Genomic DNA, 24155 nt, shown 5'->3' with positions numbered 1-24155 from the left:
GTGTACAATCACGTATTGGCAAGCGCTAGTGCCGTACTGTATTTCCTGTACGTACTGCAAAATTCCACGATATAGCGAAAACAGAATTATATATGGTCTATCTAAAATCTGTGATGCACTGAAGCCGCAATCATTGAACCGCGATATAGTGAGGGATCACTGTATACCTTAAAATGGTACTAAAAGATACTGCAAGCTGTCCCACTAACAGGCCTGACACAGCTCCGTCGACTGAAAAATAAAACCGCTCTGGTCCTGGAATCTGGTGCCACGCAAGGACAATTTGAGCAAAAAAAAACAAAAAAAAAAAACATAAACAACCTTTATATTGCACAAAAGTGGTAAAACATAAAACCTCTATAAATTTGGTGTTGTGATAACCGTAATGACCTGTAGAATATTTATACCACACTGAAGGACATAAAAAATAAATTGCAAACAATGGTGAAATTGCTTTTATTTCCCAATGCCTGACGGCAAAAAAAAAAGTTACTGGAATACAATTTACAGGCTCTTAAGGCTAAAATGTGTTATGTCACTAACGGGTCAAAAGGGCCACTCCAGTGATCTTTGTAATGCATTCATGATGTCGCTATTCCTCAGTATATATAAGTGAGCTAGTGTTATCTTGGTTAGGTCTTTCTTTCTGATACTCTCAGCCTCTTTTCCTCAGATTTTTGTGTGATCTTAGTTCTGACCTACTGATCTACTTGGGGCTATGTATTCATTTTCTAGTCAGATTCTCAGTTTGTGTGATACTGTTACATGGATCTACCACTGAAACTGCCTGCAGGAGGACACAGGCACTCTTGTCACAGTTACTGATAATGTTCACACAGCTCTTGTCACACAGATATAATAGAGGAGATCGCAGCTCATCCTCATGACTGTAAACTTTTGGTCTGTATTAAACTGCCCCCACATCAGGCAGATTGAATAACCTTAACTAATGCTGTGCTGATGGATCATGGGGATTTATGTGAATCAGAAAAAATATATATATATATCAAATGGCAGCCTCAAGATGGTACCTAATAAAGTATCAGACAGGGGGCTGCAGTGCATAAAAGTGACAAATAAAAAGAGAAGAATTCCTGAGTATAATAGGCAGCCAGGTGAGGGGGCAGGGATGGAAAAAAATCTGCTTTTGCTGGAGTGACTGTTTAAAGTTTTTCCAATTTTAACATGACTGTTTGGGGTGGGTGATGGCATATGTTTTTCCAGATCAAGTAGAAGAAAAAAAAAATCATGGAATCTAAACACAAAAAAAGCTGACAGATCAGCTTTTTGGGACAGATCCTTAGTCTGGCTTAGTCTGTGAGGGACCTGTGATGTGGGTCAGAAGCAGTGTTTTGTCTCCTTAAAGGAGAGCACCCAAAAGTGTGTAGAGACACCTAGGGGGTGAGTGGTTCAGGGGATGGTATAGTCTCTCCCCAAGGAGAACACCCAAAAGCTAAGTAAGGAGACTTATAAGGCAATACTCCTCTGGGGCATCCGGGGTGTGGCTGATCCGCTGTAACTGTGTACGGATCAATCCAGTTAGTAGTGATCCCCATGTGGTTACAGCAGGCCAACCACAGCATGTATGGGTACCCTTTAGTTGCAAATGAATTTGTATTTTTTTCTACTTATTCCACTATATCTCGTAGAAATACAAGGAGATTCCATAAGGGTGAGGCCACATGGCGGTGCTGAAAACTTACTACACCACGGTCACATGTATTAATGAATGACCAGCAAAACGGTGTGCCCACTGGCCCCCATGAGTGGGTGTATTCAGTCACACTGCAGTCTCACTCTGAATACGCATTTCCTCTACTTGATCTAGGACATATGCCATTAATTAAAATAACTTGCTATCAATTCATTTAAGGCACATTTCCCAAAGAATGCTCAACTATTAAACATTTTTGTGTGTATTTGCTATGAAGTAAAAAAAAAGTTGGGAGAACCCCTAAAAGTGGCAATTCCAGTACTTTTTTCCCCCAGGGGTTGTATGTTGCATCACCATAACAATGTGTCTGATCTGTCATGAGTTTTCCCAACTGGGCACTAACCTCAATGGGAAAAATGCAGTTAGCAACATGACTGAACTTTAGCTTAACTTATTCAATGATGTTTAACCCTTTCCAATCCACTGTCTGACCTCTGAAGACATTATGATTTAAGGCTCCACAGCTCCAATGTTGGAAGACGCCCATCGGGGTTCTCTTACTGTATATTGCCAGCCTCTCTGCTGTCGGAGCGTATCCAATGTGTCACCTCATGCAGTACTGGCTTTACCCAGCATATAGCGCCGTTGTATAATGGCAGAAAAAGAGTAAGCCCCCTAGGAAAGCCAGGATACAAATTGGATTGGAAAGGGTTAACACCAAAATTGTCCAGCAGAATAAAAGGAAAATTTGTACCAAGCAAACCTGACGAGCTCTGATCCAGTGATTGGTGCTAAATAGTAGGAGCCATTAATTGCTCCTTTAAACAAAGCCAAGGCACACATACACAGAGGCGAGAGCGAGTCGTGGTCTGCAGCAAACGTATCCCGATCGTCTGATGAATTCTTTGAAATCTGTCATATGTGAGGAGGTGGAACCCCTTCAGGTCTTTGTGCGTCTGATCTCCTGGGTATACCAATCCCCCTTTGGCAGTCTTCATATCACACGGAAAACAAATGTCAAGTTTTTAAAATAACTTTTAATTAAAGGTACTTGCAAAGGTAAAATATTAAAACGTAATAGAATCAAATAAGTTTTCTACTGAAGAGTCTAAAGCGTGGCATTAAAAGTTAGGTAAGACCAAAAAAGAAAAAGCGACCTCGATCTGCCATTGTACAGCATTTTACAGACAGACATAATAAATAGCTTTGCCCCCCCCCCCCCCCCCCCCTCCACAGAACTGTATGTACAACAGCAGGTGAAAGTAGCTCAAAAGCCCCAGCCCCTATATATAAAATTAAAAAGCAGGTCCAAACCCCCCCAAGTTCACCCCAGGAGCAGCCCACGTACAAAGGTTTTCACATTTATAAAAAGCTGCTCCGCTCCCTCACCTCCAGGATTGGGTATCCCAAAGGGCATGGCCATGTACCAGAGCTCCGCCCCAGTCTCCATGTGCTGTGTAAGGCAGCAAGAACACACAGGGGGGGGATCTCACGCCAAAAGATCATTCAGCTCCCATCATTAAGCCATAAAAGAGACTGTCACAGACACAGGAAGCCCATACAAACACAAAGAAATCAGAACCGAAGATAGAAAACTGCAAACCCTACAACAGCCAGGAGGGGGCTCCACATCTAACTGAAAGTTAGCATCTTGCTTGCATGATTTTAGGCACTAGACACAAGGCAGTACAAATATGTAGCCCCCCTCCCCTTTTATTCACCACTGCCAAAACCTTGACTGGGTAGTAATGCACTACAGAAGTAAGGCAGCCAGCACTGGGCAAGCGATGCAGTGACCTATGGGGTCCAGGAGTCCCATCACATACAGCCCACATTATGGGGTGTGGGTGGGGGCAGCCAGTGGCATCGCCAGGGCAGAGAACATGGAGCACTTATCTGCACAGTTAACCATTAGATGTCAATGAAGCTAAAAAGAGTAAAACAGAGCAAAGAGGAGGAGGGGATGATGAGCAGTAAGTAGACACTGGTTTGTGGAAGTTGTGGGGTGAACCCTAAGATTGGGTAGCACAGCATAGCCGATTAGGGCATAGAAGGGTACAGGGAAGATGTCAAAAAAGATAAATAGCAGACAAAAGTAAAACTTGGGGTCAGCATCAGGTACCTAAGAGGGCAGAGGTGCCAATGCCTCCTCCCCTTTGTCTAAAATTAAAAAAAAAAAACACTTGGTACAATCTTTTGAAGTAAAACTTTCCAGAGGACCAAACTTTTAAAATATGGAAAGGGGAGATAAAACCATAGAACAAGAGCAGCAAATGGAGGTCCATCGCCAGCCGTCACTCCTCTGCCATGTGATCAGTCATGTGACATTCCAGTCCCACAGGGGGAGGCAGCATTAGTCTCTTGTCACTGTTGCCAGGAAAGGGGCGATTCCCATCCTTCAGGTGCAGTTTAAAAATTAACCAGTTTTTTTTTTTTTTCCATTTTTGATTTTTTTTTTTTTAAAGTCACTCGCCCCCTAAAAACCCTGGAGGGGCGCCAGAGGAGGGGCTCACCACTCAGCGTCACCAATGGCTTTGGAGAAGACGAAGTCACGACCATTGAGGTTCATGATTCCATCTTTGAGATGAAACTTCCACTTGTTTTTACTCCTGTGAATCTGAAAGGTAGAGAAAAACAATTAAAAGGGGGAACATGGCTACAATGGGCGATTGTGTTTAGGGTGTAAGGATACAGCACACGTTGCCTACATAACATAGATCTCCAATTCATAGCATACCTGCGCCTTCAGACGAGTTTAGCATGCCAGAGTCTACAGGCTACTGATACCAGACAATGGCTTAGATGTGAACAATCTCTCATCTATACCGGTTAACTGACACCAGTTCAGACTCCATTTACATAATGCAGATACGGTGCATGGACCTAGGAAAATTACTCTTACGGCAAGTTTGTTTGGTATGTAAGAAAACATTACTCCCAGCGCCAGGAGGCTGCCACATATAGGTTTCGTCTGCTGTGTCATGGAACATAGCTGCCATCTAGTGGTATCATTTAGTAGCAGCAGATTTTGACTAACTGGGGGTGGAGAGCAGGGTGTCAGGTGCAAACAGGCACTTGTGACCCAAGTACAGCTGATTGATGCAGCCTTTTCCTTTGAAAGGTCCCCTGATGATAACTTGATCTCAGGTCCCAGCGGTTACATTTCCCCTGCAGTAAATTTCACCGCACACATTAGCTCTTTCATGACCAAGGGTCATTGATCCAGGTCACATTCTACAATTCTGAGATTCCCATGTTCAAAAAAAAAATAAAAATTAATAAAATCAATCACTTTTTTTCTTTTCAGGTGATTCATCTACATGAGGCCTTGTTTGAGTACGAATTGTACTATTTTAATGGTACCATATAATATAAGGGAGGCAAAGTGGTTAAAAAAAAACAAAAACAAAACACAATTGCACCATTTGTGAGGGGTGGGTGGGTTATTTTTATGGCATTCATGATGCCAAGAATGACATCAGAGCTGATCTAATATTACAATCGTAAGTGCCTTATGATGTTGCTTACAGCACATTTGTGGTCAACCCCTTTAAGCAAGGATGAGCCATTAGTGTAATAGATAGATAGGTCTGGTTCTTGCTATTTCACAGGACAAAATCAGGAACGGTTGGGGCCATGACAGATTCTCACCTTATCGTACTGGCAAACGACAACATTCTCAGTGTCAAACAGCTCCTGCCCCTCCTCGTCGCTCACATCATCCTCACTGTTTAGTGGCTCCTAAGGGAAGAAATAGAGATGTTACCAAATCTGGCTCAGGGAATTTCTGGGTCTAGGATATTGATAACCTATCCTCGGAATAAGGCCGCCTGCACACAGGCGGAAATTCAGCGGCGGGATTTACCGCAGAACCTGCGCCCGTGCCTACTGCATTAGATAATGTATTCCTATGTAGACAACTGCGATTTGAAAGCGTGAAAACTCGCACTGTAAGCAAATCACAGCAGGTCCATTTCTGTGCAAGCCTCGTAGAGGCCCGCACAGAAACGTTACATCTGACACGCTGGCTCTGCACCGCGCATGTGTGGCTGTGCGCCAACCGAAACATTGCAGTGCAGAGAGAAGACGCCGGACGGGTGAGAATAAGATCGGTACCGGGCCGCATCCCGCTGCGAGAAGGCGGCCTTAATCCTCAACATCCGTTTGCTGCCTGGGGCCCCACTGTCAGCCGTTAGAAGAGACTGCAGCACTTGGGTGAGCGTCACAGCCACTTCTCAGGCCAGTGACATCACACTCATTCATTTGTCACATGATCTTTCAACAGCTCAGTCCCATTCAAGTGAATGAGATTGAACTGCTATACCAAACACAGCTGCTACAAAATGTATAGCATAGTGCCTGGTAAGCAGTGAAGAGTCTGTAGCATTCACATGGACCGCAAAAAACAACTGATCGATGGATCCCCACTTATCTGATAATTGATGACCTATCCAGAGGATACGTGATCAATATCGAACTACTTTAACTCAGCATAGGTCATCACTACTTGATCGACTGGAGTCTATTGCTCGGGACCCCAATCGGTCAGCTGATTGTGCGCCCACTGTCAGCACCGCAAATACACAGAGGTCTGAACGTAAGACTCTTTGCCTTCCCCCACTAGGGCGCCGGGGTTCCTGGCTCCCCCTCCTGTCCAGGGGGGGGGGGGGTGCGGAGTCCCTGACAAACTCGGAGAGTACTATAGTTTCTTGTTTTTTCTCTTTTTGTTGTCTTGTCTCGTCTACCCCAATCCTCCCCTCCCCACCTTCCCATAAGCCCACCCCACCCACCCCACATCCAAGCCCCCTACCTCCCTCACCACCTCTTGGCCGGGCAGGCTAGACTACACCCACCTGTCTGACACGTGCCGTAGTACCGTGCGTTTACCAACTATGCCTTTTGCTCCAGCTAATCTAAACATTGTCTCACTTAACGCACAGGGACTGAACATCCCAGAAAAGAGGTCCTCTGTTCTCAGACTCCTCTGGAGGAAAAGAGCGCAAATAGCCTTCATCCAGGAGACGCACTTTCGTACTGAAGGGGCTCCTCGATTCGCTGACGCCAGGTTCCCGAACGCATACCACGGACTGAACCCAATCGCCAAATCGAAGGGAGTGTCGATTCTAGTCGCCAGCTCAGTACCCTGGGAGCACTCAGCCACACAAAGCGATCCTGAGGGAAGATGCATATTCGTCAAAGGTAAGCTCGCCAACACGCCGGTCACACTCGCGAACATGTATCTCCCCAACTCCAACCAGGTACCGTTCCTCGAAAGGGCCCTGGAGGATCTGGAGGAGTTTAAGGAGGGCACACTAATACTAGGGGGCGATTTCAACTTAACGTTAGAGCCACATGCAGATACCTCAAAGGGAGGCAGCTCCCTCACGCAGGCCGCACATCGCAGGATTAGGAAGACGCTACACAAACACCAGCTGATAGACGTATGGAGAATCCTACATCCTAACACCAGAGATTATACACACTTCTCTGCCCCGCACAATTCATATTCCAGGATTGACTTCTTCCTAATACACCACTCGACCCTACCAAGAATAACAGCAGCAGAAATAGACAATATTACCCTCTCGGACCATGCGCCAATCACCCTCTCATTAACACTCCCCACACTGCATGACAGAGCTTGGCACTGGCGGCTAAACGAATCACTCATTCACGACCCTGAGACCTCGGAACAAATACAAAAAGCGCTAGCAGACTACTTCGAGAATAACTGCACCACAGGCATAGACCCGCTCGTGACATGGGAAGCGCATAAATGCGTAATAAGGGGTTTCCTGATAGGAGTGGGATCCCACATTAAAAAAGAGCGAGGCGCTCACCTACGTGACCTTCTAGAGCAAATTCAAAATCTAGAGCGACTTCACAAATCCACCCAGGATAACACCATAGGAACAGAATTAACACTTCTAAGAGATAGGGTGAGAAAGCATTGCCTAGGCCAGGCGAAAGGCTCCTTAGCGAAATGCAGACGCCATTTCTATGAATTTGGCAACAAACCGAGCCGCACATTGGCACGGGCGCTAAGAGCCGTCAGAGTAAAAACATACGTCCCACACATCTCCTCCCCTACGGGCCAAATCATGCACCAACCCCAGCAGATCACGGACGCTTTCCGCACGTTCTACCAAGGGCTATACAATCTAACCCCCACAATGTCGGAAAACGACAGAGCCACACGGAAGGCCAAAATACAAGAGTACATACAACACTCAAACATGAGGGAGCTCACCAGAGAGGTAGCAGATATACTAGAAGAGCCGATCACACAAGAGGAACTGTCAGCCGCACTAGCCGAATCCAAAACAGGAAAATCACCCGGACCAGATGGACTCACTCTTGCATATTACAAAAAATACACAGAGACACTAACACCGCACTTCCTGCAAGCCTTTAACTCCATCACTGCAGGGAAAGACCTGCAGAGAGACACACTAAGAGCCCACATAACAGTAATCCCCAAGGAAGGAAAGGACCCCGCCCAATGTCAAAGTTACCGACCCATCTCGCTATTGAACGCAGATTTGAAATTATTCGCTAAAATACTGGCGAACAGGATCTCCCCACACTTACAACACATAATCCACAGAGACCAAGTAGGATTCGTCCCGACAAGAGAGGCAAGGGACAATACGACCAAAGCAATAAACTTAATCCACATAGCCAAAAAACTAGCCACCTCTGCCTGCCTGCTGTCAACAGACGCAGATAAAGCCTTTGACAGAGTGGACTGGGACTTCATGCTCGCCACCCTGACTCAGATGGGACTGGGCCCCAACATGCTGAGTTGGATAAAAAGCCTCTACTCATGTCCCACAGCAGAAGTAAGGGTCAATGGCCAAACCTCGCCCCCCTTTGGGATTACCAACGGCACGAGACAAGGCTGCCCCCTTTCACCCATAATCTTTATCCTGTGCCTCGAGCCCCTCTTGAACCGTATCCGAGCCAACCCGAACATAACAGGGATCAAAGTGGCAAACACCGAACAGAAGATAGCAGCCTACGCAGATGACCTTCTCTTTTTCGTCACAAATCCACGAATTACATTCCCAAACTTACTAGCCGAAATTAAACAATATTCTGAGTACTCAAACTTTAAAATAAATTACCACAAATCCGCGGCCCTCAACATATCCTTAAAACAGTCGGTAGTTGGAGAGCTAAAAAATTCATTCCCATTCACTTGGGCGGGAAACCACATCCTATACCTAGGAATACATCTTACCCCCGAGCCGGAAAACTTATACGCGGCCAACTACCCTGCCCTACTGAGTAAGATCAGGACAGACCTAAACTCGTGGACAAAAGGCCTACACTCATGGTTTGGGAGGGGGGCTATCTTTAAAATGAACATACTCCCCAGAGTACTCTATTTACTTCAAGCGCTCCCCATTAAGGTCCCCAAACAATTTCTCCAACAAATGTCATCTCTCATGACTAAATTCGTTTGGGCAAACAAACCCCCGCGTATAGCAAGGGACACCCTGACAAGACCCAAAGAGGAAGGAGGACTGGGACTTCCAAGCTTTAACAGGTACTACCAAGCCACCCACCTAGCCCGTATCATAGACTGGCACAGGCATGCGGAATTCAAACAATGGGTCAGCATTGAACAAACAGCCACGCCTATACCATTGAAGGCCCTACCATGGATTCAGGAACACATAACCGCAGACCTGACCAATCACCCCACGATAGGTCCCACACTAATGACAGCGGCGAAAATACTAACACGACCAGACATGGCCCCAAGACCCTCACCAATGCTCCCAATACTGGGCAATCCATCGTTCCCACCAGGGATGGTGGACAAAACTTTCCGCCTATGGCAGAAGGGGGGTAGATTCCGAGCAACGCATTTCATGCAGGAAGGCCAATGGCTCACGATGGAACAACTGACAGTGACACAAGACCCATATCCGATACCGTTTTGGCAAACAGTCCAATTAAGGCACTTCCTCAATTCCCTTCCACACCCGCACACATTTACAAGGCCTAAAACGCAATTTGAAACATTATGCAGCACAGAGGGCCCGTCTAGACACACACTGTCAAGCGTATACAGCCTACTCAACACACAAACAGAACCTCAGCCACCGGAATTTGTCCGGAAATGGGAAGAAGACCTGGGAATATCGTTTTCCCAGACAGAAAGGGGAAAAATCTACGCGCTTACTCACTCCGTATCCATATCTAGCAAAATTCAGGAGGCAGGATATAAGATACTAGCACGCTGGTACAGAGTCCCCACACGCATCAACAAGATATACCCTTCGGCGTCTCCCCTTTGCTGGAGATGCGGAATGGAACAGGGGACACTCTTACACATCTTCTGGGACTGTCACGTGTTGGCGAGCTTCTGGACGAATGTCTGGCAGATAACATCCAAATTTACCCAGTACCCCATACCAAAAACACCTGCATTCTTCCTCTTGCATCATAACGAGATTCCTATTTCAGTGTACAAAAACTCAGTTACTCGACATCTGATAAATGCCGCGAGATCATGCGTGCCGAAACTTTGGCGTCAGACTACCCCGCCCACTACAGCGCTTTGGCTCACCACGATCCAGGGAGTTCTGGAAATGGAGGACCTCACAGCCACACTCAAAGGTACCCAAAGAAAGTTCATAAAAACTTGGTTCCATTGGCTAGAGTTTCAGTGCACAACAGAATACAAAAGTCTACTGGAAACTAATTAACCGTGGGCATAAAGTAGCACCCCCTATGCCACCCCGGATCCAGGCACCCCTTCCTACACACCTTGCCAACCTATACTATCCCCTCAAAAATCCCTAATGTTTTTTGCCCAATGTCCTATGTGAAGGTTTATATTGAATGTATAGAGTCTAGAGTTTTAGCAGCAAACAAGTGCCACTAAGAAACCGAGAATAAGTATTGACACGGACAAAGACAAGCGAACCAACCAAGACAGCCAGATACTTGAAAGGCTCACAAAAGAAAAAGACTCCAAGAACGCTGCAAACGACATTAGTTTATTTTATTTTAGTTTATTCGATTTACCACACAATTGCTAGACCGTGACTCGAAGTGTGTGTTTGGTTATTTGTATTAAAATTGAAAACGGAAAATAAAGAATTTAAAAAAAAAAAAAAGACTCTTTGCCGACCTCAGTGTAGTGGCCAATACAGCTCTCACTGAAATCAATGCGGGCTATGCCTGCAGTTACAACTGCCGGCGCAGAGACTTCCGCTGCTTCCGCTCCGACCTCTGTGTATTTGTGGTGCTGACAGCATGCGTCCACTCAGCTGATCGGTTGGGGTCCCAAGCAACAGTCCCAATCAACTACCGAGGACTTATCCTGAGGATAGGTCAACAGTAGTATTCTCCCTGGAAAACCAATTTAAAGGCGTTTGCTGATGGGAATACAAGGACTTGTTCATGCTACCCAGAAGCCCTTCTACTGAAAGTAGCAACAGAGCACAGCGGTATTGGTGGCCGGGCCAGGAGCTAGTGCGCATGTGCTCCCGAGATCCCAGCTACCAGATGAAGATGGAGTAACTAATGAACAAGTGCAGGCCGGCTCAGCAACGAGCTGTAAACAAGAATGAAGAGGAAAGAATATCTGGAGAACAGGACATTTTGGGAATAAACATCTTATGAGTGGAGTGCATTATTTTCAGACTTTCAGCACATTGAAATAGGATTCCCGAAAGGAAATATCCCTTTATGGTCGCCTACAGCAAAAACAAAATTGAATGGGTTTTAAAACTACAACTCCCAGCAAACCCTGACGGATTAACTACAGGATGCAGAAAGCTTCTTTAAGCTTTTGAGATTACCTCTTCTACTTGGCCGTCCTCGCCATCTTTCTCCTTGTCCTCCTCCTCTTCGTCATCATAATCTTCATCCTCATCTTCATCTTCCTCAGAAGAAGTGTCTCCAGCCCCATCAACCTGTAGGACAAGAGGTGCTTGCGGCTGCCCTTGCTGCTGCTGTTGGGCATTTGCCACAGAGAGCTGCCCTTGCACTGAGGCTTGGGCGACAGTGGTTGGGATGACTTGAGTCTTGTTGCCTGTGAAGAGGATCTGCTGAGGTTGTATGATAACACCGGTCTGCTGCGAAAGACCACCGGGCAGAGGGGCCAAAACCTGGAAGAGAAAGAGAACGGTCACTAAGGCATCACCCACATGATATGGAAGAGGGGGGAAGGATTCGCTGGCACTCGGCACCATAGGAATGCTCCTCACCTGCTGGATAACAGGAGCCTGAACCCCTCCAGGCTGCATCTGAGGAATCACTTGCTGTTGCAGGACCATGGGCTGCTGTGGTTGGATGATATACTGGGCACCATTGGCGGCTCTAACCACCTGCAGGAGCTGACCTGTTGGAAGCATTGCATCAGAATTATGGCAGTAGAAAAAGCCACCTCACTCCCAGCTTGGAAAGTTAAAATCCTAAACTCTATTAATCCATGTTAAGCATATCCATTCGCAACCAGAGTGTGCAGCTACTGCGGACGTGTTTCTGGCGCAGGTACGTATCCTTAGTCATTCTTGCTCCCTTCTATGCCTGGATTTAGTTGACAAGCTGGATCTTTTCTATATCTATCAGAATCATAGCACATCGTGAGGGTGGCAAATCCTGGACACCTGAGAGGCAAGCCCGACACTGGACTCTGCATGCTTAACCATCTGCTACACTAGATTACAGTGAGATCAGAATAATCACCACAACATGGGACTGGATTGTAGAGGGCTAAAAGGGCCAATAATTTCAAATCTTGACATTACAGAGCCATGAAGAAGTTTCCTTTATCAAATAACACAGTATACAGTTCATAGTGCCCAAAGCTACGTTCGACCATAACATCTAAGAGGGGGTTCTTCATCAGAGGTTGAGGAGGTTCCACTAGTTAAAACAACCCATCCTTAATAAAGGGCGGGCACTTACAGTCAGACCTGAACCATCTCTGATAAAACCTCTTATCTCTGATATTCACATTTGTACAAGGAAAGACTAGAAGCAATGGGATAAAACTGAAAGGGAGGAGACACAAATTAGATATTAGAAAAAAAAACAAAAACAAAAAAAAAACTGACAGTGAGGGTGATCAATGAGTGGAACAGGTTACCACAGGAGGTGAGGAGTTTTCCTTCAATGGAAGTGTTCAAACAAAGGCTGGACAGATATCTGTCTGGGATGATTTAGTGAATCCTGCACTGAGCAGGGGGTTGGACCTGATGACCCTGGAGGTCCCTTCCATCTCTACCATTCTATGTAATCCTGCACTGAGCAGGGGGTTGGATCCCATGACCCTGGAGGTCCCTTCCATCTCTACCATTCTATGAAAACCTGTGCCTGGAGATTGGAAATCTCATTCTCTGGATGGCCATGAAAAATGTCTGTTTAGTTTGTTTCTTGAAACTGCAATTCCAATTTATTGCTTTAAGTCTTTTAATTAAGTAACAATTGTGCTTATGTTTGTACTTATACATTTGAAAAATCCAATAAAACTTTCTTTTTTAAAAAAATATATAAAGGGGACTCAGAATTCTCATTTTAAAGTTTGGTGGTGTCTCAGAGGTCAGACCCCACTCTTCAATAGTAGATCCTAATACATCACTAATGCTTGTAAGGACTGCATCTAAAGCTGCCCATAGTACTGAGGAGCCATGGATGGAAAACACGTGAGTGGTAATATGGCCACCCACAACTGATGTTCCCCGTTGATAAGCAGCAGCTCAAACATTTGGCAGAGGGGAAACCTGAAGCACCCTTTACAATATTGCTTTCTTCCTATGTAGTAGAGCAGGGTTCTCCAACTCCAGTCCTCAGGGACCGCCAACAGGCCATGGTTTCAGGATTTCCTCAGTGTTGCACAGGTGATGTAATTATTGTCAGTGCCTCACACATTGCCACAGGTGTTCTAACCATAGGATATCCTGAAAACATCACCTGTTGGTGGTCCCTGAGGACTGGAGTTGGGGACCCCTGTAGTAGAGGATCAATGGGATTCCTAGACCACAAAACCTAGGTGTGACTGCTACATTTGCACCCCTATCACTTCATCTCTAATAGTCAGGATGATGCTTTAGAAACCCCCATATGTTTATCCTATATTAAAATACCCTTACTAATAAAGCAGTTTCCCCTGCATCAGGCACACAACCACTACTTAACACTTACCAGAGTTGGTGATGAGCTGCTGGACAGGGGTGACCCCGGCAGGGAGGGCCAAGGTAGCCGCGGTGGCTGCTGCACTCTGTAAGAGATAGGACAGATTCTAGGATTTACCATATAACCATCCCCAGGCACAAAGAGCTACCACCTCTCTGCCCCCGATAAAACAAGTGCCCCCTGCATTTATACCATTCCTTGCGGAGTCATATGCTGGATCAGCTTGGAATCATTGCTGGGGATCAGAACTTGCTGCTGAGAAGCTGAAATCAAAAAGAAAAAGCCAGGTTACAGAAGGCGGAAGAGAAGACCCAGACTCTTCTGTTACAAATTCTAATTAGCTATTCCTGTTATATCACGTTCTGAGGGGATAACCACACTGGGGATAACTTAATAAGGACTCCTGTCCACGGGCGATACGTCGATAATCCGGCTGCGGGTAACGCAGTGAACGCTTTCCATAGAATTAACTATGGAAAGTGCAGCCCGACGTCCATGAACGGAGAATCATAGCGATTCTCCACTCGTGGGATTCAAATTGCGGCATGCTGCAATTTGCCCCGATTCGCCGCGGTCAGCCTGTCAGATAGGCTCACCGTGGAGACCTGCCATTTCTCCCCCCTGCTCCCCCACAGCGGAATTTCGCTTAGGCCGTGGACAGGGGGCCTAAGCCTGGTATTTCTGACACAGAGTAGGATTTTCCCCCAGCGCACTTAACCCTTTCCAATCCAGTTTCGGGTCTCGTTCAACATTCAGATTTCCCTGCATAGCTGATGTCAGGTGAGTTCCAACACTATGCAGAACAGCGCCGCTCCGAAATCAGAGGCCGTTCTGCATAACGATTACATTGGAGAGCTCTATGCATTTCTCATGTCTCTTATGACAGATGGATATCATTAGAGACATTAGAAATGAATAGAGTCTTATTATATAAATGTATGTTATGAGTGTCGGGAACATCATTCGTAGTAATCCTGTAATTATATGCATACATTTAATTTTTAAAAAATTGCTAATAAAAGCATCATGACAGATCCTTTTTATGTGTTCCTGTTGAGTCACGGATTCCTTGGCAATGATACCAAGGAATCCACAACACGCTTTCAGCGCCAAAATAAATAAGAGCTGGGAAGTGTGTGGGTGGCAGGGAAATTGGATTTGAAAGGGTTAACACATGAAGAGGCACACACCTCTTCATGTATTCAGCGCATTTCAGCAGCCCTGTGAGCCTTCTCAGAAACGTACGCTAGCTCTGACCCGGAATACAACTCTGGCATAATTTACAGTAATTTCTGGTGTAAAAATTATACATAAATCAGTCACACTTTCCAGAAACGTGGCAGAGCCAGTGCATTATGATGCTATGATGGCGTTCATGTTACTCAATGCTGACCTTGGTGCGCAGCCGGGATGAGGACTTGCTGTGTCTGCGCTTGGTGAGTGGTTTGTGGCTGCTGCTGGTGCGACTGCACGTGGTGGTGGTGGTGCTGTTGATGCTGCTGCTGGGACTGGAGTAGAAGCTGCTGCTCCTCCGAGTGGAAACCATCCACTGCCTTGGATTGCATCAATTTGTTTTCCCACAGCTGGAAGAGAAGAAAGTGGTCAGAATGGCATCACGTGGGGCAGCGCAGAAGGCATTGGTTCGGTATACTCACTGTCTTCAGCTCCACCAGGACCTGCTCATCCACACCCTCATCAAGAAACAGCTCCCGCACATCGTTGATGACATCCTCAATAACCGAGCGGTACAGTTTAGGCTGCAACATAATAGAACAGATTGAGTCAGATCATCACAACCGCTGGACCTATAGTTACAATGGAACCCTTTGGTAAGAGGTTTGCAGGAGACAAGACATATCTCAGGGATTTAGAGCCAATTTACCAGATGGACGTTGCCTCAGAAGCCAAGATGGCTGCTACCATTATGAGGTTGCCACCATTTAGGGCTCAAGGCATTCTACATTGCAGGGCTAGGCCCTAAAGTGGACAAAGCATTTTGGTACTTGTGGGTTATTCATCAACACTTTTTTAATCCATTTCACAAATGTTTCACCAATACATTTCGGGGGGAAAAAAGTGTTTCTTTTTATTTCTCCAAAACATAAATATTTATAATATTACCCAGGTGGTATAAACGCAGCAATAGCCTGCAAGAAAGCATCAAATGGGTCGACTCCAAAAAGTGGGACTGATAAGCTACAAGTACCAACATTTAAATTAATTTTGTCAAATCTGTCCCTCTTGCTATGTACTGTGCCACTAAATTAGAGGTGTTGTCCAGGGGCTTTATTTCTATTTTTTAAGTGTGGAAATACGATAAAAATATAAAACCCACTAAACTCACCTTCCGCTCCCTGCTTGCCTCCCAGCAGCCGGTCACATGCCATCCATGGCCTCAATGTTGGCGCCACTCGGGCCAGTGAATGGCCAAGGTGGTCACATGTCTAGGAAGCATGTGATCGCACTTCACGGAAGTGAGTGGAGACTGGAGTGCAAGAGGCGAGTCTAGTCTTATTTTATTAGATTACAACATTCCTTTACTTTAAATCTATTGTTCCCTTTTATCAGCCCTGATGTGCAGGATACCCGCAAGAAGGGAATCCTCTCTAGGCACCTTAAGAGACCAGTCCAATCTTACGTACATAAATCCTGTCTAATGAAAGCTTCTGATGCTTTCTAGAAGAGTTTCTTTCAGTTCCTCACTCTTTTTAAGACTTCTGCTTGGTGTCAGTGGGCAGAACTCCAGGGAACCTGTTGACTTCCAAAAGTGGAAAATCTGTTCTCTCCCTCTCTTGCCCTGATGGTTTGCTACAATGGATCAGTGAAGGGAAACTGAATTAGTCTAGATTAGATCTGTGAGAAGTATTTGGATTTATTATTATACTGACCACCACTTTTAAATCTCACCCTCTTATAAAGTGGCCACTAGCTGTCAAGACGTGAATTCCAAAGGGACAAGACTACACGGCGGAGGATCCTGGTGATGTTGCAAATGTGGCCGACATGGCCTTACGGAAAAATAAAATCTCTCCATAAGTAAAGAGCCGTCATCAAGCTTCTCCCCAGCTTTCACTGCTAAGGGTCCTTTTATATGGAAGATTGTTGGGTTCTACGGCGCCCAACAGCCGTCCCAGCGATTATTGCTTCTGGGCTCACACAGCAGTGATGATCAATCAGTGAACGGAGGTGGAGCGCGCCGGGGATCTCTTCCACCCACCTCCTTTCAGTGTAAACAGGCAGTCATTCATAAATGAACGTCTGCCTGTTTACACGGGCCTGTATGCCTGCACAAACTGAATGACGAACAATAGGGAAATCAAATAGAGTTCGTTTTTCAGATTCAGGCGATCCAGCAAGAATTTGAACGATAATCATTCCAAGTAGAAAGGCTAAGGGTTTAGTATGAATCTCCGAAAACAGCATCTAGAGGGAACCACAGCTCGCAGGTGCCAAATGGAAACTAACAAGAACTTCAGGTTTCTAGTCCTTTTCACCACTTGTGCCAGACAGAAGAGTCGGACAGATTAGGGTAGTCAACATAAGTGCCAGAAAGGAAAGAGAAGCTGGTCAAATGCAGACATTATTGATGTTAGTTTGACTAATTAACCTCTTAACGATACAAGATGTACATTTATGTCCTGGAGATTAGAGGTTTGTATGGAGGGGAAAGCAGGAGTCGATCTGGCGTCATACAATGCAGGTGCTGGCTGTTTCTTACAGTCGACGTCCGCCTGCAACAGCTCCGATAAGCGGCACAGCTGAGCAGAGCTGTTAACCCTTTAAAAAATTAGTCAATTCTGACAGTGGCATTTAAATACTTCGATCGATGTTCGGGGGTCAGCACATCGATTTAAAAAAAAAAAAAAAGTTGTAAAAATTAGTTTGAAAAGTTTTATTATTGAAAATATGAAAAGGTATTTTGTATTGCTGCGTCTGTAAAAGTCCAGCCTGCACTTTTTCGGTCACCCAGTCTTCAAGAAAAAAAATGTATTAAAAAGTCATATGTACTCCAAAATGGTACCAATAGAAACAAACAAAAAAAAAATGATAGCAGCAGAAAATAATTTAAAAAAATTAAATATCTATGGGAAAGAATAATAGTACAGAAAAAAAAATTTGGTATCATAGTAATCGCTGTGGAATAAGTTGGCGCTATACAACTACAGATTATAATCGTACTGACCCATAGACTACAGTTATCATGTCATGTTTGTCGCAGTGTGTACTGTACACCGGAGAAACAAGACCCTCCCAAAGATAGCAGAATTCTTTTTCCCATTTCTCTCCACTTATAAATTTTTAAAAAGTTTTTCAGTACATTAAATAGCACCATTGAAAAACACAACTCGTCCTGCAAAAAACAAGCCCTCATACAGCGCGCTGAGGGAGAAATAAGGTTTTTGTTTTTTTAAGAGTAGGGAAAAAAAAAAAAAAAGGCCAGGTCCTTAAGGGGTTAAAGCCTCGGGTTCCAGATGCCGTTTTCGGAGATTTGGCCCAAAATGTGATGTGAAAACACCCCATCTGATCTATGTTTCTCCCATAAACAATTGTATGGGTGCGACTACTGGGACCCCACGATGCCTAAAAATATAGCTTTTATTCTAATCAATGCAGAAGAGGGAGGATAGACATGCCGTTCACATCACTTGGTAAAACCTAGAGATTAGCAACGTTTTCCATTTAAAGGGACGGATTATAGAGACATCCTGGAATACGGTGTCTGTGAGCAGAAACCCCAGCAAGCACCATGCTGGAGCTGCAGCACAAAGCCGATGACCTGCAAAACAGCCGCAAGGGGTTAACAGACTGTGATTAGCGCAAGGCTCTGATGTTTTCACCAAGGGCTTCTGTAGCAGCAGGGCGTACGAGCACCAATAGAACACTCCCCGAGAAGGGGGACTGAAATCTGGGGCTGCTCTCCGGTTTGGGTGCCCATTCTTATGTTATAAGAGAGAAGGCCTGATCTAACTCCCCTCCCCCGGGGTGGATCTCCGGAGGCTGCGCTCTAGCACTGCTGTACGCAGGCTTCTGCATTCCAGGGACTGAGCACACACGCTATATACAGGGGGAGGAGTGCTGACATCAGCAGGACTCGTCCCCTCCCCCCACTCAGCTCAGTGTATATAGAGGCAGCCCAGGGATGAGTAACAGGAGAGGAGATACAATGTATCAGAGCAGTCACGCAACATGGTACAATGTAATATGTGCTGCTTATTACACTACAGTGCGGACTATCACATTATACAGCAGCACTGCGGGAGACAGAGGGGGGCCCTACAGCTGGAGAGCCACTGAATCCCACACCCCAGCAATAGAGGGGGGCCCTATAGCTGGAGAGCAACCAAAACCCAGGAATAGAGGGCGGCCCTACAGCTGGAGAGCAACTGAACCCCACACCCCAGCAATAGAGGGGGCCCTATAGCTGGAGAGCAACCAAATCCCAGCAATAGAGGGGGGCCCTACAGCTGGAGAGCAACTGAACCCCACACCCCAGCAATAGGGGAGCCCTACAGCTGTAAAGCAACTGAACACCCCACCCCAGCAATAGAGGGGAGCCCTACAGCTGTAAAGCAACTGAACACCCCACCCCAGCAATAGAGGGGGGCCCTAAAGCTGGAGAGCAACCAAATCCAAGCAATAGAGGGGAGCCCTACAGCTGGAGAGCAACCGAATCCCACACCCCAGCAATAGGGGAGCCCTACAGCTGGAGAGCAACTGAACACCCCACCCCAGCAATAGAGGGGAGCCTTACAGCTGGAGAGCAACCAAACCCCAACAATAGAGGAGAGCCCTACAGCTGGAGAGCAACTGAACCCCAGCAATAGAGGGGAGCCCTACAGCTGGAGAGCAACCAAATCTCAGCAATAGAGGGGAGCCCTACAGCTGGAGAGCAACCGAATCCCACACCCCAGCAATAGGGGAGCCCTACAGCTGGAGAGCAACTGAACCCTACACCCCAGCAATAGAGGGGGCCCTACAGCTGGAGAGCAACTGAACACCCCACCCCAGCAATAGAGGGGAGCCTTACAGCTGGAGAGCAACCAAACCCCAACAATAGAGGAGAGCCCTACAGCTGGAGAGCAACTGAACCCCAGCAATAGAGGGGAGCCCTACAGCTGGAGAGCAACCAAATCTCAGCAATAGAGGGGAGCCCTACAGCTGGAGAGCAACCGAATCCCACACCCCAGCAATAGGGGAGCCCTACAGCTGGAGAGCAACTGAACCCTACACCCCAGCAATAGAGGGGGCCCTACAGCTGGAGAGCAACTGAACACCCCACCCCAGCAATAGAGGGGAGCCTTACAGCTGGAGAGCAACCAAACCCCAACAATAGAGGAGAGCCCTACAGCTGGAGAGCAACTGAACCCCACACCCAAGTGCTAGAGGGGTGCAGAGGCATAACGTGAAGCTCCTGGGCCCCGATGCAAAACCTGTAACAGGGCCCCCAACTATAATGCTTTATTCATAGTACTGGGCTCCCTATATGGAGAGGAGAGGCCTTATGGGCCCCCTAAGGCTCCTGGGCCCGGGTGCAACCGCATCCCCTATAGTTACACCCCTGGAGGGGTGCCTGTAGCTGTCCGCTGAACCTCATTTACTAGACATGGGGGGAGTATTGCCTGCACCCATGGGGAGCAAATGAACCTCCATAGAAAGAAACTCTGGCCTGAAGGGTAACAAGGCAGAGGGGCCACACTCAGGCCCCAGCTGTACACCCAGGGCCACTGTGGAGCTGTGGGCCACATGGGGGTTACGGAACGCTCCACAGAGGAAATAAGAGCCCCCTACTGGCGGGCAGATCAGTGATGTGTATGGAGGGGCTCATGTAAGGATGAAGCTGAAGTACTGACTGGCACAGACACTGCCCCCCTTACATGTGTGGCCCCACCTAGTTGAGGGCCCCCCACCACATCCCGGAGCAGGGAAGCCCCCCTGTGAGCCCCACCGCACACAGACAGCACCCGAGTAGTCGCCCTAACACCTCATTTGTCATACACCGGGCTGTGAGGTGACACCCAGAAACAGCTCGTCCAGGTGACCCGCAGCCATATGGGGGCTCCGGGCTCTTACCACGGGGTTGGCGTTGGCCGCGGTCGCCATGTCCCGCAGTGAGCGCTCCCCTGCCCCCGGTGCTGCCTCCTCTCTCGTCCGCTGCTTCTCCTTTATATACGGACACCGAGCGCCGAGACGCAGCCAGCAGGTCACAGGGGGGGCGGGAAATCTCGTGAGAAGAGCTCGTCAGTGGGCGGAGCCGGACGGGGGCTGCCGGGAGTTGTAGTCCGCGGGCCAGGATGGGGAGCTGCGCCTGTTAACCCCTGAGGTGCCAGAGCGGGAGAGCGGTCGCGCAGAGCGGTGAGCTGCACGGCTCCGGCGGAGCGGATGTGCTGGGACTTGTGGTGCAGCAGCATTTAGCTGTGTCACAACGACCTGTGAAGTGACTCCTCCTTATCTGCAGAACTTGGGAGGAGGGGACTGATCTGTGCAGGCATATGCAGGGGGGTTAGTGTATTTACTTCTTCCCGGCGTTCACCCCTCGCGTGCCGGTACTGGGGGTCATTCTGTATGCAGTCCCTTACACGGAGTATATGGGGGTGTCACTTGTCACATCTGCAGTGCAGGGAGACGCCTGTCTGAATGGGCCATAAGAGAAGGAGCCTACTGACCATAAGAGCTTACACTCTATGACTGGCTTCACACAAGTGGAAGCACAATTGCGCACGCCTTTGCATAACTTTTTTAAGCTATGAGACTTTTTTCACATGTGCATCCGCATGTTTTGTGTCCTTTTTCCGCCCGCAGGTCATCTTCATTTTGTATGACAAACAAACGCACCCATTGGAATGGCTAATTAGTTCCAGATGCTCCCCCCCCCCCCCCCCGGCGCAATTATGCATCTCCTTGTGTATTCCACCCACTAATCCCCATTGACTTCTATGGGGGCCTTTGGTGCGCAAATGCGCAGAAAGATAGAGCGTGTTCTCTCTTTTTTTGCGTGGCCGAAAACGCGCATGCAAAATATGGAATCAAGGGGTTCTATTCACTGTCTATTGTGCACAAATACGTCGGTGTGCATCCGGCCTACGGCACCCTCCCTGGCGCTGCCCATACGCTGCTCCGTTATATGCCCACACAGGAACGTTTCTTCAATCTGTGTTGGTCTACGTGAAAATACTCCCGGCATGTCCGGTCCCTGCCTGCTTCACGAATACGAACTAGGACATGACAATGTATGTGCGTGTACAGAGTCCGTGTATATGGGGCAGCACACAGGCATATGTCCGTGTGATGTCAGCTGTGCCCAAGTCTCTCCGGCTCCACTTGCAGTATAGGCAGTGTGTACCAAGCTAAGGTCGGGCCCAAATGAGCGTATCTCGCAGTGCGCAGGCTGCGAGATATACACGTGCGGCACCTATTGTGTACTGTCTGCGTGCCGCTCATTACCATGTGCTATCTTAGCGTGTATGTTTAGTATGGAAATGTTGCACTGTTATGACTATTCATACACCGCACATGCCGCTATTTACTAAATACATATATCATGTGTGTGTATATATGTATATGTTGCACCGGCTGCTGTTACATGTTACACATGGCTAGGTCTTTGCTTCCTTGGCTAAAAATAGCAGAAGGTGCAGCTTGTTATGTGGGGATTATTGAAGCAGCGGAAGAAGTGGGCCGAGGCTGATGTAATGCGCGGGCTGTGTGTATGTGCAGCAGAGTGTGCCCGAGCTGCGTATACAGGGCCTTGGCATGCCTGTGCAGGAGGGGAGCGGTTGCAGACCCCGCATGAGAGTAGTCAGAGGCTGGAGCACCGTGTGGGGCCTCGCACCAGGCATGCAACCTAAGGGGAAGGGAGAGAGCAAGCACCACCCCGGGGGGAGTAAGTGCCTACTGGGCTTGGCTACTGAGAGTGAGTGGGCACTGAAAGGCAACACTGTTAGACTGGGATATTGTCATGGCTACAAGAAGTACTGCAGGGTGTTTGATTGGCAGGCGGGTGGACAGGAAACCCTCCCCCAGTACAGAGAGTGTAATGAACTTATTATTAATGTGAGTCCCTACAGGGAGTCATCAGTACCTTCAGGGTTTATTGTACTGTAAGGCCTCATGTCCATGACTGTGTTTTCACCGCATATTACATGTGCGTTGCACAGCCACGTGATCTACGGTAAGTGGAGTCAATGAAAGTCAATGGAGTTTCATTGCTCTATGCACGGGTGTGGGTATACCCATCGCAGAACGCTCTATTTCTCTGCGTACCACGCAGCGTGAGCCCTATACACTGGTCCAGGCAGCATATGACACTGTCCATATGCAATACGTTGTGTATGGGCGATGTTTTCATACACAACCCTGCTATTAAACAGAGCGGGAATTTTTAAAAAAAGAGAGTCACACTGCGCATGTCCGTGTGATATGCGGGCATGCACCGTACACTCACATACATTCGCAGGCCCTGAGGGCAGACCCAAACATCAGTAAAGCACAGCATTTTACCAATACGTTCGCGGACAGGAATCCGTGTGTGCCTGCAGACATTGACATTAACAGACAGGTTCTTACCTCTCTGGATCCAGTGCAAGTCTCTTTCATCGCAGCCGGATCTTCTTTCTTCAGCACGGTGCATGCGTCCGGGCACTCCGGCTGACGCACCTGGCACCTGCACAATGCCTTTTTTTTAAAATCTCCTGCTTTCCTGCATATCCGAGGTATGTCCAATGGAAGCTGTCCCTGCGGGGTCCGCAAGAAAATAGAACATGCTGCGATTTCTTCCCACGCATGCAATATCCACACTGGGGGGAAAAAAATCACATCCGCATGCTTTTAGCTACTCTGCGGGCGCCCATGTCTGCCTATCTCCCATGCGGGTGCCGCAAATCAAATCCGCCCGTGTGCATGAGGCATAAGGCTGGGTTCACAAAGGGCGGATTTGCTGCGGTTTTGCCGCGGTTTGCCCTTGCATATCAGCACTGCGGCAAAACCGCTGCGTTTGCAGTGCAATGCAGCACAAATCTGTTTTGGCAAAAAGCTGTTCTCACAGGACGGATTTTTTCCGCACAGCCGCAGTGCGGAAATGCAACTGCGGCGCGGTTTTTCAAGACGCAGCATGTCCATTCTTCTGTCTTTTCCGCGGCGCTTTTTTGTCCATAGACCTCTATGGACGCAGCAAAATCTGCACCAAAATACACTGCAAAAAGTAAAAAAGCGCTGCGGAAAAAAACGCGGATTTTTCCGCAAGAAAATCTGCAAGCCAAAATTAACCTTTGAAGCGGTTTTGCCGCAGCAAATCCGCCCTGTGTGAACCCAGCCTAACTGTTCAAGTTTTGTGCTTCTGTGGAGA

General features: G+C 47.4%; 1 protein-coding gene across 1 annotated transcript; it reads right to left on the bottom strand.

The window, feature by feature from the left end:
* Window positions 1–2882: 2882 nt before the first annotated feature.
* On the bottom strand, window positions 2883–21028 carry GTF2A1 (general transcription factor IIA subunit 1). The gene is made up of 9 exons (XM_066607605.1): window positions 20885–21028; window positions 15469–15570; window positions 15207–15396; window positions 14006–14076; window positions 13823–13898; window positions 11884–12017; window positions 11476–11784; window positions 5306–5395; window positions 2883–4271 (listed from the first exon to the last, which is right to left on the bottom strand). Exons 1-9 carry the CDS (start codon window positions 20912–20914, stop codon window positions 4164–4166), a joined length of 1110 nt encoding a protein of 369 aa, XP_066463702.1. The 5' UTR covers window positions 20915–21028; the 3' UTR covers window positions 2883–4163.
* Window positions 21029–24155: the final 3127 nt, after the last annotated feature.

Source organism: Eleutherodactylus coqui, chromosome 6, assembly GCF_035609145.1.
Source record: "Eleutherodactylus coqui strain aEleCoq1 chromosome 6, aEleCoq1.hap1, whole genome shotgun sequence".
Taxonomy (NCBI): Eukaryota; Metazoa; Chordata; class Amphibia; order Anura; family Eleutherodactylidae; genus Eleutherodactylus; species Eleutherodactylus coqui.
The sequence above is the reverse complement of the archived record's forward strand: the minus strand, read 5'-3'. Positions and strand labels throughout refer to the sequence as shown.

What these genes read in the sequence shown, in the direction of transcription:
- GTF2A1 (XM_066607605.1), bottom strand. Translation starts at nt 20,914, where the DNA reads ATGGCGACCGCGGCCAACGCCAACCCCGTG. An exon ending in ATATGACTCCGCAAGGAATG is followed by an intron (nt 13,899 to 14,005) that starts GTATAAATGCAG and finishes TATCTCTTACAG; the next exon opens with AGTGCAGCAGCCACCGCGGC. An exon ending in GCAGCTCATCACCAACTCTG is followed by an intron (nt 12,018 to 13,822) that starts GTAAGTGTTAAG and finishes TGCTTCCAACAG; the next exon opens with GTCAGCTCCTGCAGGTGGTT.